This window comes from Podarcis tiliguerta, assembly GCF_965153285.1.
Source record: "Podarcis tiliguerta genome assembly, chromosome: 12".
In the NCBI taxonomy this organism is placed as follows: Eukaryota; Metazoa; Chordata; class Lepidosauria; order Squamata; family Lacertidae; genus Podarcis; species Podarcis tiliguerta.
The window spans coordinates 31352386-31368822 of record NC_139545.1 but is presented as its reverse complement, the minus strand read 5'-3'; the positions used below and the strand labels follow the sequence as shown (position 1 = coordinate 31368822).

Genomic DNA, 16437 nt, shown 5'->3' with positions numbered 1-16437 from the left:
GTCCACCTAGCAGTTTGAAAGAACGTCAAAGTGCAAGTAGATAAATAGGTACCACTCCGGCGGAAAGGTAAACGGCGTTTCTGTGCGCTGCTCTAGTTCGCCAGAAGCGGCTTAGTCATGCTGGCCACATGACCCGGAAGCTGTACACCGGCTCCCTTGGCCAGTAAAGTGAGATGAGCGCCGCAACCCCAGAGTCGTCTCTGACTGGACCTAATGATCAGGAGTCTCTTTACCTCTTACCTTTAAGCTCCTGAAGGTAATGGGGCCCTTTATATGGCCAGCTGTCCTTTGTCAATAACAAATTGTCGCTGTTTTTTTTGTGCTGAATATATGCTATATGGTAATTTATCAACCTAATAGGTACATAACAAAATAACACAAAACGCTGTTGGTGTATGCTGGTTTTATTTATTTATTTTATCTTATATTTTGGAAATGCACATCCAGGTTTTTTCCCCTTAAATTTTTTTGGGGGCCCCCAAGAGAGTGGGGCCCTATAAGCTGGTTCAGCTTATACGTAAATCCGGCACTGTTTGAAAGTGATGTTCAGGCGGGCTGGCGGGCAGCTTAGCCTCCTGGAATCCCGGGCGGCCGAAGTCTGCGCAACCTCCTTGCCACGTAAGGGCAGCCGCTTATCAACCCCTCCGCGTTCAAAGAACCGAAGCCCAGGAAAGCCACGCCCATCCATTCTACATAAGGTCTCCTCCGACTCGCCCCCACCTCACCGGATGTATTCCCGCTCGCACCGGAAGCGGAAGTCTCACTGAAGACGGAAGTGGAAACTGCGACTCCCCCTCCCCAATATCTTATACCTTTACTGGTTCGCTTCATTTTGACTGCGCAACTCCGGGACCCCAGGAGCGGAGGGGCTGCAGGGTGAGTCCCTCCCGCGAGACAGCTCCGGTTTGGGCGGTGGCGGACTCGGCCTCTCTTTCCTCTTGAGCCGCAGGGGCGGCAGTGCTCAGCATCCTGCAGAATTGGGGTGGGGTCTTTGGGGACGGGGCGGCCTCTGCGCCCCTTCGCGGTGCTGCACCCTTTTGAGTTCAAGGCGGGTACGACACGCCCATTCGCACTTCAGACGACGGGTGGGGACGCGGGGCGGGTGTGCAAACTGCGTATTGAGAATCACGGGTTTTGCAGGATGTATCGACCGCGCGTGCGAACGATCCCAAGTAAAACTTTTTTATTATTATTTTACTTAAAACCTAGGTAAAACTGCAGAAAAAATTAAGTGGGTTATATAGTGCAATCTCAGAAACTGGTCCTCAGAAACTGGTCCCACTGAATTCATTGGGGCTTTGTGGCAGGTAAGTGGGGTTGGGATTGGAGTCTTAGTCTCCCGTTGCACGATTCCCCCCAAAAGCATTTGGGAAGGAGAAATTTGAATGTTATTAAGAGATTCTCATTTAGAACTGGAAGACATTCACGGCCTTGTCATGCTATAATATTCTTTTTTCTTTTTTTTTGAAAAAAAACAGTGTCCATATGAACGAACACAGTTCTAGTCTTCCAACAACACTTTAAACTACTTACATCAATTTGCAGCAGCAGACATGAGTGGCTCCAAACCTGATATTCTGTGGGCCCCACACCACGTTGATAGATTTGTTGTCTGTGACTCAGAGCTCAGCCTCTACCACATTGAATCTGCTGTCAGTTCTGAACTCAAAGCAGGATCACTGCGTTTATCTGAAGAAACTACAGCTACCCTTTTGTCCATTAATTCAGACACTCCGTATCTGAAATGTGTGGCTTGGTATCCTAAATATGATCCTGAATGTCTCCTGGCAGTTGGGCAGGCCAATGGCCGAGTTGTCCTTACCAGCCTTGGCCAAGATCATAACTCAAAATCCAAGGATCTGATAGGAAAGGAATTTGTTCCAAAGCATGCTCGGCAGTGTAACACTCTGGCATGGAATCCACTGGACAGCAATTGGCTTGCTGCAGGCCTAGATAAACATCGGGCTGATTTTTCAGTACTGATCTGGGACATAAGTAGTAAATACACTCCAGAAACTCCAGTTGCTGCTGAGAAAGTAAGGCTTTCATCTGGAGACACTGAAGCAGGACTTGTTGTGACAAAACCACTTTATGAATTAGGCCAGAACGATGCTTGCCTTTCTCTCTGTTGGCTTCCACGGGATCAGAAACTTCTTTTAGCTGGAATGCACCGAAACCTGGCTATCTTTGACCTTAGGAATACAAGCCAAAAGATGTTTGTGAATACAAAGGCTGTTCAGGGCGTAACGGTTGACCCCTACTTCCATGATCGTGTGGCTTCCTTCTATGAAGGTCAGGTTGCTATATGGGACCTTAGAAAATTTGAAAAGCCTGTATTGACCCTGACTGAACAACCAAAACCTCTAACTAAAGTAGCATGGTGTCCGACGAGAACTGGATTGCTAGCTACTTTGACTAGGGATAGTAACATAATCAAGCTCTACGATATGCAGCACACTCCTACACCTATTGGGGATGAAACTGAGCCTACAATCATTGAAAGAAGTGTGCAGCCCTGTGAACACTATATTGCTTCCTTTGCATGGCATCCCACTAATCAAAATCGAATGGTGGTTGTGACTCCAAACAGGACTATGTCTGACTTCACTGTGTTTGAAAGGATCTCTCTGGCATGGAGCCCCATTACCTCTTTAATGTGGGCATGTGGGAGGCACTTGTATGAGTGCACAGAAGATGGAAAGGCTAGTTCTTTGGAAAAAGACATAGCCACTAAAATGCGTCTTAGAGCTTTATCCAGGTACGGCCTTGACACGGAACAGGTCTGGAGAAACCATGTGCTAGCGGGAAATGAAGACCCACAACTGAAGTCACTTTGGTACACTCTGCACTATATCCTTTTTAAAACTCTTGTATGCTGGAAGGAGGCCTGGCTGCATTGTTAGGCAATGCTTTTGTCCTGGTGACATATGAATGAGATATTCCCTTCTTAGCATTGTTTTGATGTATTTATTTCTGCGCTTGGGAAGACTGTAGGTGGGATGGGCCAAAGCTTCATCTAGGCAAAAAAGAGCCAGACAACTGCAAAGATGTCCATTGGTTGTAGGACAGGAGGTGAAAGAAATAAGCAGCAACAGAAACTTGAGACTTAGGGCATATTGGCAGGAGCAAAATATGTATTGATGATCCACTGGTGTCCAAGAAGACAGTGGTAGTAGGAAAGAAAGGTAGAGGAGGGAGCACATGGAGCAGGGTGGGGTCAGGGTGATGCAACACTTTCCAATTCCTTTAAGGAACCAGAACAGTTCTGCTGACATGATGCAGATTTAACCAGTAGTATAGTATAGTCTGTGTAGGGATGTGGGTGGCGCTGTGGGTTAAACCACAGAGCCTAGGACTTGCTGATCAGAAGGTCGGCGGTTCGAATCCCCACGATGGGGTGAGCTCCAATTGCTCGGTCCCTGCTCCTGCCAACCTAGCAGTTCAAAAGCATGTCAAAGTGCAAGTAGATAAATAGGTACCGCTCCAGCGGGAAGGTAAACGGCGTTTACGTGCGCTGCTCTGGTTCACCAGAAGCGGCTTAGTCGTGCTGGCCGCACGACCCAGAAGCTGTACGCCGGCTCCCTTGGCCAATAAAGCGAGATGAGCGCTGCAACCCCAGAGTCGGCCACGACTGGACCTAATGGTCAGGGGTCCCTTTACCTTTACCTATGGTCTGTGTATTACATAGGACACGTGGCTGATTTTTTGTTAAAAGGCTACTCTTCATCCAAATGTGTGTTACTCTGTTGAAGTTTATTTATTGCCTTAGGCTATGACAACCAGCAGAAAATAATTTATATGTTCAACAGAACAAACATCAATAGTTACAAAAAATCCAAACACCAGAACAAACTCATATAAACTGCCCCAAACCATATCTAGCATTATTTTTTAAACCATTAGAAGAAAAAGGTTCTGCCATCCCCCTCCCCCATTCAATCAACCCATTAGATAATGAGCCATTAGATAAAAACTTTAGATAAAAACTTTAATTAATTTACTTTATGCCTAAAAAGCAAAGTCACCACTGACCTTCAACCCAAAACTCATTACTGGCAGTGCTCAGGCCACATGATATGGCACAAATACCAGCTGTTGAAGGGTGGAAATGGTAATAAATTCCACTGGGATAGCACAAGTTCTTTCTTTGCGGACCTTAAGTAGCTTTTGGGATCCAAGCTGTAGTTCGTTTCTTCAAGAACTGAGGAGGGCCAAACCCAGTGGGGTATAGGAATTTCCTAGCCACCAAATGCATCATCATCATCATCTTTGCCGCATCTTATTTTAATGTTAATTTGCCAAGTTTCCTATACTTGAAAATACTTATGAAGCAGTATACTGAGGATATGGATCAGAAATGCACAGGAAACAAAGGATCTTTAGTGTATGCAGGCATCAAATCTATCGTGAAATCCTCTATGGGTAAGTGCATTTTGCCTGATTTCTTATTTAATTTTTAAATTTTATTTTAATGAATGATTTTGGCCAGCTATTCTGTCCCAGCTGCACCTACTTCACAGGGTTTATGTGAGTGAGAAATTTAATGGCCCGATGTACACCACTTTGAGGTTCTTCAGAGAAGGGTGGAATGTAAACACGTCTGATAACAAAAATGAAACCTTCCTGATGTCTTTTGAACTCATGCCATTTCTGAGTGTGTTTTCTCAACCACTTTTCTGGTTCACATGACATTCTGCATGACTTCCTAGTACCCCAAGCCAACTTAATCTATTTGTACACAGATTTCTAAAAATAGATAAATCCTTTCTCCCCGAATGAGTAATTTCGGTCAGGTTTTGACGAAGGTGCAATAAATAGCTGAAGAGCTGACTTAATTAACAGTAACTGTGATGCTTTTATCGTTAATACAGTGGTACCTCCTGTTGCGGACGGGATCTGTTCCAGAGTTCTGGTTGAATCCCAAGGTTTCTGCAACTGGAGGGACCACTTCTGCGCGCACACGGCAAAAACCCGGAAATATACTTCCAGGTTTGCGCTTACGCATCCCGAAGTTTACGTATCCAGAGGGATACATAAGCGGAGGTATGACTATATTGGTTTTAGCTTTACATGTTCCTGAATCTAAGTTTCTATTTATCTTTGTATGCAAATAACTCAAAAAACAATTGCTCTTTAGGGACAACAGAGAACCTCAGGCACAGCAGGAGTGGATCAGACAGACAGGCTGACATTATTCAATATCTGAGTGAGGAGAGGTCACTGGCTTTGCAGCTTTGTGGATGGATAAAGAAGGGCACAGATCTGGATGTGGAGCCCTTTTTATACTCTTTGGAACAGGAAGGAGACTGGGAGCGAGCTGCTGCTGTAGCTCTATTCAACTTGGACATTCGAAGAGCAATACAGATCTTGAACAAAGGAGCATCTTCTGGAAAAGGTACCTGCTGTGATTTGGTATCACTTTGGCAGAGTGAGCTGCTCCTTGTTGCATTTTCTTTAATAATATCCTGCTTATCAGTGAAAATAGAGATTTCATATTCTCTTCCGCTTCACAAAGGATTGAATCAGGTAAGTGCTCTGCCAGATGCAGCTGGTGTCTTCTGTTTGTGGAGGGCTGTTTTACACCCTATGTTAAAAAGAACATGAGAAAAACAAACCAAATCTGAATGTTTTCCATTGGCAGAAACAGGAGGCATGAATGGAACCCACTGATTATAGCACTGTGCAAGTGTTTGTAGCCAGTGGCTGTTTTCTATATGTTCATGGATCTTTGCATCCAACACAGTATATGGGGGGGGGGACCTGGTTGGATCCCAGGCCCAATTGCATTAGTAACAGGAAAGGATAGACATCACAATTCTACTGTACCATGGATGAAGCATTGCCATGGATGAAGAGGCTGAAGGAGCAGTGGTACCAACCCGCCCCCATTTCTTCATCTGATGTTGCACTATGTCCTGGAATCAGCCATTCTGAATGGTAGATCAAACTAAACAGTTATGCATGAATAGAATGTGGTGTATGAAGTAGTTCATGTCAATACAGTGGTACCTTGGTTCTCGAATGGCTTGGTTCCCGAACAAATCAGCTCCCAAACGCCACAAACCAGGAAGTAAGTGTTCCAGTTTGTGAACATTTTTTGGAAGCCAAACATCCGATGCAGCTTCTGCTTGACTGCAGGAAGCTCCTGCAGCCAATCATAAGCCGTGCCTTGGTATTTTGTTTTTTTTCAGAATTGACTGAAAATTTCTTTATTATTCAAGTGCCCTATCCCACCCCGCCCAGCAGTTATACATGCATGACTAAAACATTTTGGCTTTTAAATGTACAGGATTACTTCCAAATACAGTCAACATAAAATAGAAAGGAAGACAAAGTTTGTACACAAACTCAGCAAGGAATACACAGGTTTGCAACGGTTTCGGGAGTCAAACAGACTCCCAGAACGGATTAAGTTCGAGAAGCAAGGTACTACTGTAGTGTTACTTTTCCCAGTATCGGGAAGTCAAGTTCTTCTCATAATCAATAAATTGTACCAGCATCTTTTGTTCTGCCTTTCAGAGCAAGTTCTGTTCCAGGGTCAGTGGCAGCTGTTTTTGTTGAACACCTTGATTGCTGAGTTTGGGGGTACAGATCCCTCTGTCATCCCAAACAAAAGATTTTCACTGTATTTTCAAAATGTCCTTCAGAAGTGGAAACCAAATGGCTTGAAATGTTTGCTATTGTGCGGCCTTTCTTTTTGCTGTGCAGGTGATCTAAACCTCAACGTCGTGGCCATGGCATTATCAGGCTATACTGATGAAAAGAACTCCTTGTGGAGGGAAATGTGCAGCACCCTGAGGTTACAGCTCAACAACCCTTATCTCTGTGCCATGTTTGCTTTCCTAACAAGTGAATCGGGTTCTTTTGATGGGGTTTTGGTAAGCTATTTTTGTTAGCTAATCTCCGTTGACTAAATACACACAGGCACAAATATTCAGATGCAAAACTGATAACTTGATCTGGTTCTTTGTGTGTTAGAAAATTTGGCCCTGGGCTGCTTAGGACTTTGGTCTTCAGCAGCTTTTGTGAAACAATCCACTGTGAAAATGTTATTGAAAAGGAAATAATGAACTCAGGTTTACGAGCATTGGCCATCATCTAAGAGGTGGAACATAACCCTAAATAATTAATTTCCCCAGATGGATTCCACTTCTCAACTTTGAGGTGGGATCCCAGCTTCACTTGCTTGACAAAAATACATTAAAGGTCCCATTCTGAAGATTAAGGGCAGGGATGTAGAATCTGTGGTCCTCCAGATGTTGCTGCACTCCTGGCTTCCATCGGTCCCAGCTAGTGGGGGGCCAGTGGTGAGCAGAGACAGGAACGGGGTGGGAATCCAGAACATCTAGGAGGTCACAGGTTCCCCAGTCCCATGTAAACATTTTCTTTAGATATTGCAAAGAGATAGGATTTGTTCAGCAGAGGTAGAGCCTGCACCCCTGCCATTGATGGTACAGTGGTACCTCGGGTTACATAAGCTTCAGGTTACAGACTCCGCTAACCCAGAAATAGTACCTCGGGTTAAGAACTTTGCTTCAGGATGAGAATCGTGCTCCAGCGGCACAGCAGCAGCAAGAAGCCCCATTAGCTAAAGCGGTGCTTCAGGTTAAGAACAGTTTCAGGTTAAGAACAGAACTCCGGAACGAATTAAGTACTTAACCCGAGGTACCACTGTACACTGCTTCTAAAACTCCCCCAGATTTGGGAAGTGGTGCTTGGAAACCAAACTGAGAAGTTGCAACATATCTTGCACTTGGCAAGCAACTAGAAAAAAAGAATAGTTTTCTCAAAATCACTAAGGCTGTTTTTATTAATTTGTCATCTTATACAACTGTAAATATAGAATTATCATAAAACTTAACATCAGCCTTTTTTTTCAGGAGACTGGCTGTTTTTTCCCAGGCTAATGCTAATGTGTTTTGTATTATTTCAGTATGAAAGTAATGTAGCTGTACGAGACAGAGTGGCATTTGCTTGTAAATTCCTAACTGATGCTCAGGTGAGATGATCGGATCTGCCATCATTTTCTTCCTTTGTTCTTTCTAGATAACATAAAGGGTTGAATAAGTAATCACACACAATCTTGCATGCTATTCTCTGGGTGTTGGAAAAAGAGTTTTGTCATCCAAAAGAATTTGATAGCCATCCTGAAGTATAATACCCATTTGAAATAAGTGTAAAATCTAATAGAGACTTGTTGTACCTTAAAGACCAAAGATTTATTATGACACAAGCTTTTGAGGACTCGTCTAATGATCTCTGTACAGTCTTGTAAAGCATTTGACCGTGGCAAATATGAACTGCATCTGGGCAGTAAATATTTAACAGAGAAGAGTCAGCTTGGAATTCATGATTCTTTTAGGCCACTGCATTTGTTATGTATCCTTTCGGAAATATTTTAAAATTGAGTACACATTGAAGGTGGAGGTTATTTATTGCTTTTATCGCTAAATCCTGATGATCAGATATAATAATCAAGACTTTAATTCTGCAGTGAGCCCAGCCCAACCATACCCCATTTGTGTATGAGTGTGTGTGTAGGCGTGTGGATGTAATTCAAGGAATGAGCAAAACACTGACCAATCTTCTTATTTTAAATAGCTGAATAGGTTCATTGACAAACTGACAAATGAAATGAAGGAATCTGGGAACCTTGAAGGAATTCTTCTGACAGGACTCACAAAAGATGGAGTGGATTTGATGGAAAGCTATGTTGATAGAACAGGAGATGTTCAAACAGCAAGTTATTGTATGCTGCAGGTTTGTATTTTTTTACATACAAAATCTCTGATTTATAGAATTCATGTCAATACTATACAACTCATTTTTTACGTAACGTGCATAATGTAATACAGTGGTGCCTCGCAAGACGAAAAGAATCCGTTCCGCGAGTCTCTTTGTCTAGCGGTTTTTTCGTCTTGCGAAGCAACCCGATTAGCGGATTAGCGCTATTAGCGGTTTAGCGGCTATTAAAGGCTTAAGGGATTAGCGGATTAGCTGCTAAAAGGCTATTAGCAGCTTAGTGCCTTAGAAAAAGGGGGTGGGGAGTGAAAAAAATCGCAAGAATCGCAAGACATTTTCATCTTGCGAAGCAAGCCCATAGAGAAATTCGTCCTGCGAAGCACCTCCAAAACGGAAAACCCTTTCGTCTAGCGGGTTTTCCGTCTTGCGGGGCACCACTGTATTTAATAAATCAAAATTTAATTAAATAATTGGGGTTATTGTTTTTGTTCATTAGTATTGGATGTATTTTTATATTATCAACCACCCTGTGATCTTCGGAGGAAGAATGGTATAGAAATTTAATTAATAATAGCAATTCATTATTGTGCTACCCAAATGTTAGCTACTGTGAAGCAATTCTGATAGGCTATTGTGGGGCAATTCATGACTTAGTTCTTGGTAGCGTGGCTGCAGCAGGGGTGGGAGAAGCGAAGTGACTGCAACTTTTGGTACATGCACTTTCATCCTTGTTGGTTTACAGAAAGCCACAGTTTGGATTGGGGTTATTTGCAAGCTAGGCAAATACATTATTATTATTATTATTATTATTATTATTATTATTATTATTATTATTATTTTAAGTGGTGTTCATAAACAAGCTTTAAAACTATTTAAAATGGGTAAAACAACATTTCTTAAGCTAGTGTTCAAAATAATGTAATGATGGTTTAAGACCATCTTTGGGGAGACCTTTGAAACAGTCTCCTCTATGCCTACCTTTTTAGGGTTCTCCATCCGATGTGCTTAAAGATGAGAGGGTTCAGTATTGGATTGAGAACTACCGGAATCTATTGGATGCGTGGCGGTTTTGGCATAAGCGAGCAGAATTTGACATTCATCGGAGCAAGCTGGATCCCAGTTCAAAACCTTTGGCCCAGGTAAATGTGCTTCTAAAGTTTCTGGCCATGTAGTGAGTCAATTTAGCCAATGGACATAAAGCAGCAGACTTCATTTGACCAAGAAAAGGAAGATCCAGTTGTTTGCACGGTGCTTGTCTGAGGCACTACTGGTGAGCAGTATTGTTTTTGTTTGGTACTGTTTTGTGTTTTTATATTGTAAACTTTGATCCTTGGATGAAGGGTGGTATAGAAATTTAATAAATAAAAGAAATAAATGCCAAACCTTTATTTCTAAACAGAAAGTCCACCCAATATTGGCATATATATTTTTATATTTTTCAAAATCAATATCTCTCCCCATATCACCTGTCTGTCCTTTTTTTCTTTCCTGAAAATACAAGCTTTTAATTTTTTTAAAACATGTTTTGCTTCTGAACTTGTAAGCTCTGTTTAGCTATTATGGCCCATTGATAACCCTATCATCCCAGTGGGTGGGTATGAAGGGGTGCAGCTTGAAAAACCTATAGGGTAGCAACATATCTACTAGTTGCTTAATAATAAATAAAAGCAAATCTAATCACCCTCATATCCCTTTTTTATATTTGCAAGGTGTTTGTAAGTTGCAATTTTTGCGGAAAGTCAATTTCGTACAGCTGCTCGACCATCCCTCATCAGGGCCGAGGATTCAGTCAGTATGGCGTAAGTGGCTCCCCAACCAAGTCCAAAGTCACAAGTTGTCCCGGTTGCCGCAAGCCCCTTCCTCGCTGTGCACTTTGTCTCATAAATATGGGCACTCCAGTTTCCAGCTGTCCAGGTATGGCTCCCTCCCATTTGTTGAACTTCTCCATTTTATTATTCATAGGCTTCTCGCTTTGTGGTACAGAAAACTGAATACAGTCCTGTGAATGCTTATTTTGCTGAACTGCTTTACATCAGTTCACATCTGAATGACTTTCTCTGAAAATGAGCTGTTTGTTACTGGCTTTGTCCTGCTTGTATTAACTGCCCCATCCTTATTGGGGTGTTGTTGTTTAGTCGTTTAGTCGTGTACGGCTCTTCGTGACCCCATGGACCAGAGCATGCCAGGCACTCTTGTCTTCCACTGGCTCCCGCAGCTTGGTCAAACTCATGTTCGTGGCTTCGAGAACAGTGTCCATCTCATCCTCTCTCATCGCCTTCTCCTTGTGCCCTCAATCTTTCCCAACATCAGGGTCTTTTCTCTTCTCATGAGGTGGCCAAAGTATTGGAGCCTCAGCTGCAGGATCTGTCCTTCCAGTGAGCACTCAGGGCTGATTTCCTTAAGAATGGATAGGTTTGATCTTCTTGCAGTCCATGGGACTCTCAGGAGTCTCCTCCAGCACCATAATTCAAAAGCATCAATTCTTCGGTGATCAGCCTTCTTTATTGGTCCAGCTCTCACTTCCATACATCATTACAGTGTTACCTTGGGTTAAGAACTTAATTCGTTCTGGAGGTGTGTTCTTAACCTGAAACTGTTCTTAACCTGAGGTACCACTTTAGCTAATGGGGCCTCCCGCTGCCGCCTCATCGCCACCGTGCGATTTCTGTTCTCATCCTGAAGCAAAGTTCTTAACCCGAGGTACTATTTCTGGGTTAGCGGAGTCTGTAACCTGAAGCGTCTGTAACCCAAGGTACCACTGTACTGGGAAAACCATAGCTTTAGCTATATGGACCTTTGTCGGCAAGGTGATGTCTCTGCTTTTTAAGATTCTGTCTAGGTTTGTCATTGCTTTTCTCCCAAGAAGCAGGCATCTTTTAATTTCGTGACCGCTGTCACCATCTGCAGTGATCATGGAGCACGAGAAAGTAAAATCTCTCACTGCCTCAATTTCTTCCCCTTCTATTTGCCAGGAGGTAATGGGACCAGTGGCCACGATCTTAGTTTTTTTGATGTTGAGCTTCAGACCATATTTTGACACTTTTTATCTGTGAAGAAGTGCTTCATATTTACAGGAAACATAATGTTTGAAGATACACTTATTTCCCTGATAATGATTACCCTCACAGCTGGGAGCCAAGTGTAAGATCTTTTCATCAAAATGGGTACACATTATTTGTGTGTTATTTGAAAGATGCTCTGTGCTGCATGAAATTCCCATTTACAAATATTTGTAAACTTTAAAAAAAAATCTAGAGGAGTTCTCACCTGTATTATGGAAATTGGCTTAATACTTTTCAGCCTGGGGATGTTAACTGCTTGAGACACTGATTATTATGTTGCTTTGGTTATACTCGGTAATTTTGTTTTCTGTGCCATTTCAAAGTTGTTTCCAATCCTAGTCATACTCCGGATAGACACATAGAAATTATTGGACATTAATTGCAGTAAGTCTCCTCTGAGTTGAACTTAATTGGATACAACCCTGTCTCCATTGGTTTTAAACAACCTGTTCTCATTACCATAGAAATCAATTCAGACTACGTTTTCTTATTTATAGGAGGAACAAAGTCAGATGAAAAGGTGGATCTTAGCAAGGACAAGAAATTGGCCCAGTTCAACAACTGGTTTTCCTGGTGCCACAACTGTAGGCACGGTGGTCATGCTGGACACATGCTTAGCTGGTTCAGGTAAGTTAACAAAGAATAATGTGTTGCTTAAGCCATGCATCCCACGTATTTAGAGCTTCTGCTTATATGGATTTGTAGGCCAGCACATACTACCAGACTACTAATTCCGCTACAATAGCACCGAGAATTTAAGACAAAGCCCTTGAAATGATAAGATTACCCAGCAAATAAAAGCATACGCATGAATTTGATACCTTTGATGAAAGTCTGTTCACATTTCCTCAAAATATACAAGAATTAAGGAGCTTTTTTTAATTACAAAATCCAACACCATCTTGAGCATTAACCGAACATGTAGAACGATTCATAAGACAAATTTAGTGTATTTGAAGACTAAGGGAACACAGGGCTTTCTGCTGTTCTCATGTGTGGTGTTCAAGAGTGGTTTAATGTTGAATGTTTGCCTGGACTCTAAAAAGTGGCGGTATAAGGATTGCAGCCAACATGGCATGATCAGAGTTCTGCTTGCACAATGGAACTTCCACTTTCCCCTGCAGTCCCCCTACTACCCTCCGAATTTTCTCTGAAAGGTCTCCCAACCTGCCAAAGGCATAGAGGGAGGTTAAGTTCCATTGTGCAAGTGGAGCTTATTGTAGTTCTGCTTTTGGACTAGACTAGCACTGTTGACTACTGCTCTAAGTCTAAATACCTACAACAGGCGTGCTCAAGGATTTATGTGCCCCCTTGGTGGAATCCCCCCCCCCTTCTGAACAGCAGGTCTCCATTGGAACTAGTTGCATATGGTGTCTTGCAAAACATGCCTTCCTAGTAACTCATGCAGTTGGCATGAGTGAATTCATTACACATGTGAAGGCTAAATTGCTTTTTTTGCACTTCTACAACTTTGGGGCATTTTTTATTTCTCAGGGTCTTACAAGTATTTTCTCTCTGTTGTCTTGCTGCAGCCTACATGCCCTCAGATGTTATAATAAAGCTGTTCATTATTATCACAGTAAATGCTAGCTGACACATGGTAGGATATTTGAGGCATATAGTTTTCTCAGTATATTGACCTCAAAGCAGTTATATTACCTTTTAAAGCTATCGCCCTTTGTTCTAGAAGCTCTTTCAACACATTAGCTGTAGCCCAGAACTCTATACAGTGCACTCATGAAAGATTCTACGGGGAATGAACATAATGTTCCAACTGCAGTCAATTGATGTTTCCAGGCAGTGCATTTAGGCTCAAATGGGTGGTGGGATGTTACATACATTATTCTGTGGTAGCTAATCATCTTGTATTACATTCCAAGCTGCATTCCTCCACTTCCAACTGTTTTAATCTTTAGCATCAAATCAATTTTACTTTTGGAGCATGAACACACTGCTTTCAATTTATTGCTTAAAATAAGAATTGGAGGGAGATATTTCAGAGACACTTTTAAAATGTAGCTTGTAGAGTGGATTATAGACATGAGCAGCTCTGGATTATTATTTTTTTATAACTATTTTAACCATTTGTGTATTCTCTAACCAATACCAAAGTGCTTTATTCTTTTTTAATGAGAAAAAGAATAATTATTTTTTTTGTTTCTTTAAAAAATAAAAAGGCTGCCTTGCAGTGTTATAATGCTACTTCTTTCTTATCTAGGGACCATACTGAATGCCCTGTTTCTGCCTGTTCCTGCAAATGTATGCAGCTGGATACAACGGGGAATCTTGTCCCGGCAGAGATGATCCAGCCATGAAACATTAGAGCTTAAATAAAGGTCCTTCACATGAGAGGCTTTCTCCAATAGGTTTCCCTCACAGCCCGAACACATACCTCTGAACGTGTTACTGTTGACTTGCCTGTAATAGAAAAATAAATCATCCTATCACATCAGCAATTTGATGTGTGGTTGATTTTGATTCTTCAAATTTGGCATGTGGACTTTGTTCAGTGGGTTGTGAAGCAGTTCATTTCAGAGGCATTTATAGGTTTCATTGAAATTCAAAGCAGCCTTCAGGAAGACTTTCAGCACTACACTGTCCAGACCTTGAGGCTTCCATCTGAGATGAAGTGGCATCATTTGCTGTGCTTTGGTAACTCCATGAACACTATTGAAAACTCTTCTTGGAAAGACAGTCGTGCTGGATATACAGATGTTTCCACCAGCATTTTTTCTAGCTTAGATTTTAAAGTGTTTATGCTCCCATCAATAACTTAGCTACCACTGCATTGCTTTTCTGTGACACTCCTAAGACAAATCTTTGCATGAGTTGAGCTGCTTTGGTTTGGATGAGTAAATAGTAGTAGCTCAATGCCAGTGTAACATGCTTTGCGGGGCATCCCAAAATAATGTAATTAGTGTTACACAGCTACAGTCCGGTATTAATTAATCTGAAGCTTTTTAAGTTCAATGATGTGAAAGACCTAACCTTTGAAAAAAAATGACAGCTTACCTGTATTCCCGAAACATACTATAGTGTGAATTGCATACATCCAAATTTTGCTTTGGGTCAAGAGGACATTCATTTGCATCAGAAAACCACAAGCATATAATACACAATCAAGAACAGCCTGAGACATTACAGTTAAAAGTTCACTTACAAAATGTGGACGACATAGAATATGTGTTGTGGCAATGGCTGCTCGTATCAGACGTTGACGAGCAAATAAATTTTACCCCTCCCAAAAAACTGCCTATGTCAAAATAAAGGAGCTTATTGATTTCGATAGTGGATAGTATGTAATATACTTCATTAGTGTAAAGTATAGAAAGGTAACATTGCCATGACATGAATACAGAAGATGGCAATACACTGACTGGTATAGAACACTAGTGCAGGTGTAGGGAACTTTAGATTTTGCTCACCTACAACTCGCACTATCAGTGGCCACGTATACTGGGGTTGATAGGAGAGCCAAAGATTCCTCACACCTACTGTAGTGCATGTTACATTTTAGTTTACATTTTTTTCTACTGTTAATTAGCAACACGGCAAATGAGTTGCATTCAAACTTTCACTAGTCAACTAGAAACTTGAACTTCCTTTGTGCACATTTTCAATGCAATGTAATAATTGTTTGGCCTATATTATAGCTGCCTAATTGACAATCTTCTGTTGGCTTGGATGCAAGAACCATGCACAATATTCTGTGCATGCCCCTGGGCTTTCTTGCCTACTTTCTCACTGCATTATGAAGGGCAATGTGGTGCAGTGGGTAGGTCAACAATTGGCCACAGATGCAAGTGGGAGAGAGTCCTACTTGCATGCAGGCCATTTTGGATCCAAGCTTCCGTCTTTGTACAAAGATATGATGTTAAAAGGGGAGGGGGGAAACAAATGCTTAATGGAAGCAGAAATATTTATTTCTATGTACACCATTTTTAAAAATGTTGAATTGCCTTAGTCAAAGTCTACTTCCTGTCAGAATTGCATTTTTACTATTGATCAATATTTGAGATGCATATCACAATATCTAAGTTCCTGTATTTTTGTAGTTGCTTCAATACATTTCCAGAATATCTAGAATTAATTTTAAGCCATTAAGAGCAACCTATAGACTTTATTTTTGTGCCCTTATATTCAAAGTATTAAAAGAGCTCTGATATTAATATGGTGTCTCCTTCCCTTCTGTAAAAAATTATACTGAGTATGTAAATAGGAACTGCTAATAATGTGTTATCAAGTTGTCTTAACAGTATTTTGTAAAATGAAAGCAGCTGTATTTGCTGACTTTGAGAGGGCACAAAGTCTTTTGTGTACATGAAAGTTCTCAACACTCAGTGCTCAAAGATGCAGGGGCTGTACTGTATAGATTAGTTCTGACTCAAAGACAGTTCTCAGGCATTTCGGCTTGTGTATGTGTTTCTGCAGACCAAGGGTTTTTAACCACTTCTGTTAATACAGTTGCTTCTCCTTTTGACATTGTAAAATAAAAGCTTGATTTAACTTCCCATTTTGATTAAGCTGAATGTTTCATGACCTTCATACAGGTGATGCTGCAATAGTCCCGGTAGATACTAGTACCAGATTTTGTAGTATTGTGTTCTGATTTCAGCACCAGGCAGTATTGGGT

The 16437-nt window shown here is 41.6% G+C and overlaps 1 protein-coding gene across 2 annotated transcripts; it reads left to right on the top strand.

Annotated features, from left to right (window-relative positions):
* The first annotated feature begins 723 nt into the window (after positions 1 to 723).
* MIOS (meiosis regulator for oocyte development) lies at positions 724 to 16315 on the top strand. 2 transcript variants are annotated; one of them, XR_014503519.1, is made up of 12 exons: positions 735 to 876; positions 1479 to 2850; positions 4324 to 4422; positions 5138 to 5395; positions 6709 to 6878; positions 7934 to 7999; positions 8602 to 8760; positions 9729 to 9881; positions 10452 to 10656; positions 12302 to 12431; positions 14023 to 15168; positions 15209 to 16315. XR_014503519.1 is itself a non-coding variant. In XM_083405376.1 (11 exons), the coding sequence occupies exons 2-11, from the start codon at positions 1554 to 1556 to the stop codon at positions 14117 to 14119; spliced, it is 2634 nt and encodes an 877-aa protein (XP_083261502.1). In that variant the 5' UTR covers positions 724 to 876; positions 1479 to 1553; the 3' UTR covers positions 14120 to 16315. The 2 variants fall into 2 exon arrangements, 1 of the variants encoding a protein (XP_083261502.1); XM_083405376.1 differs by having other exon boundaries at positions 724 to 876; positions 14023 to 16315.
* The last annotated feature ends 122 nt before the right edge of the window (positions 16316 to 16437 follow it).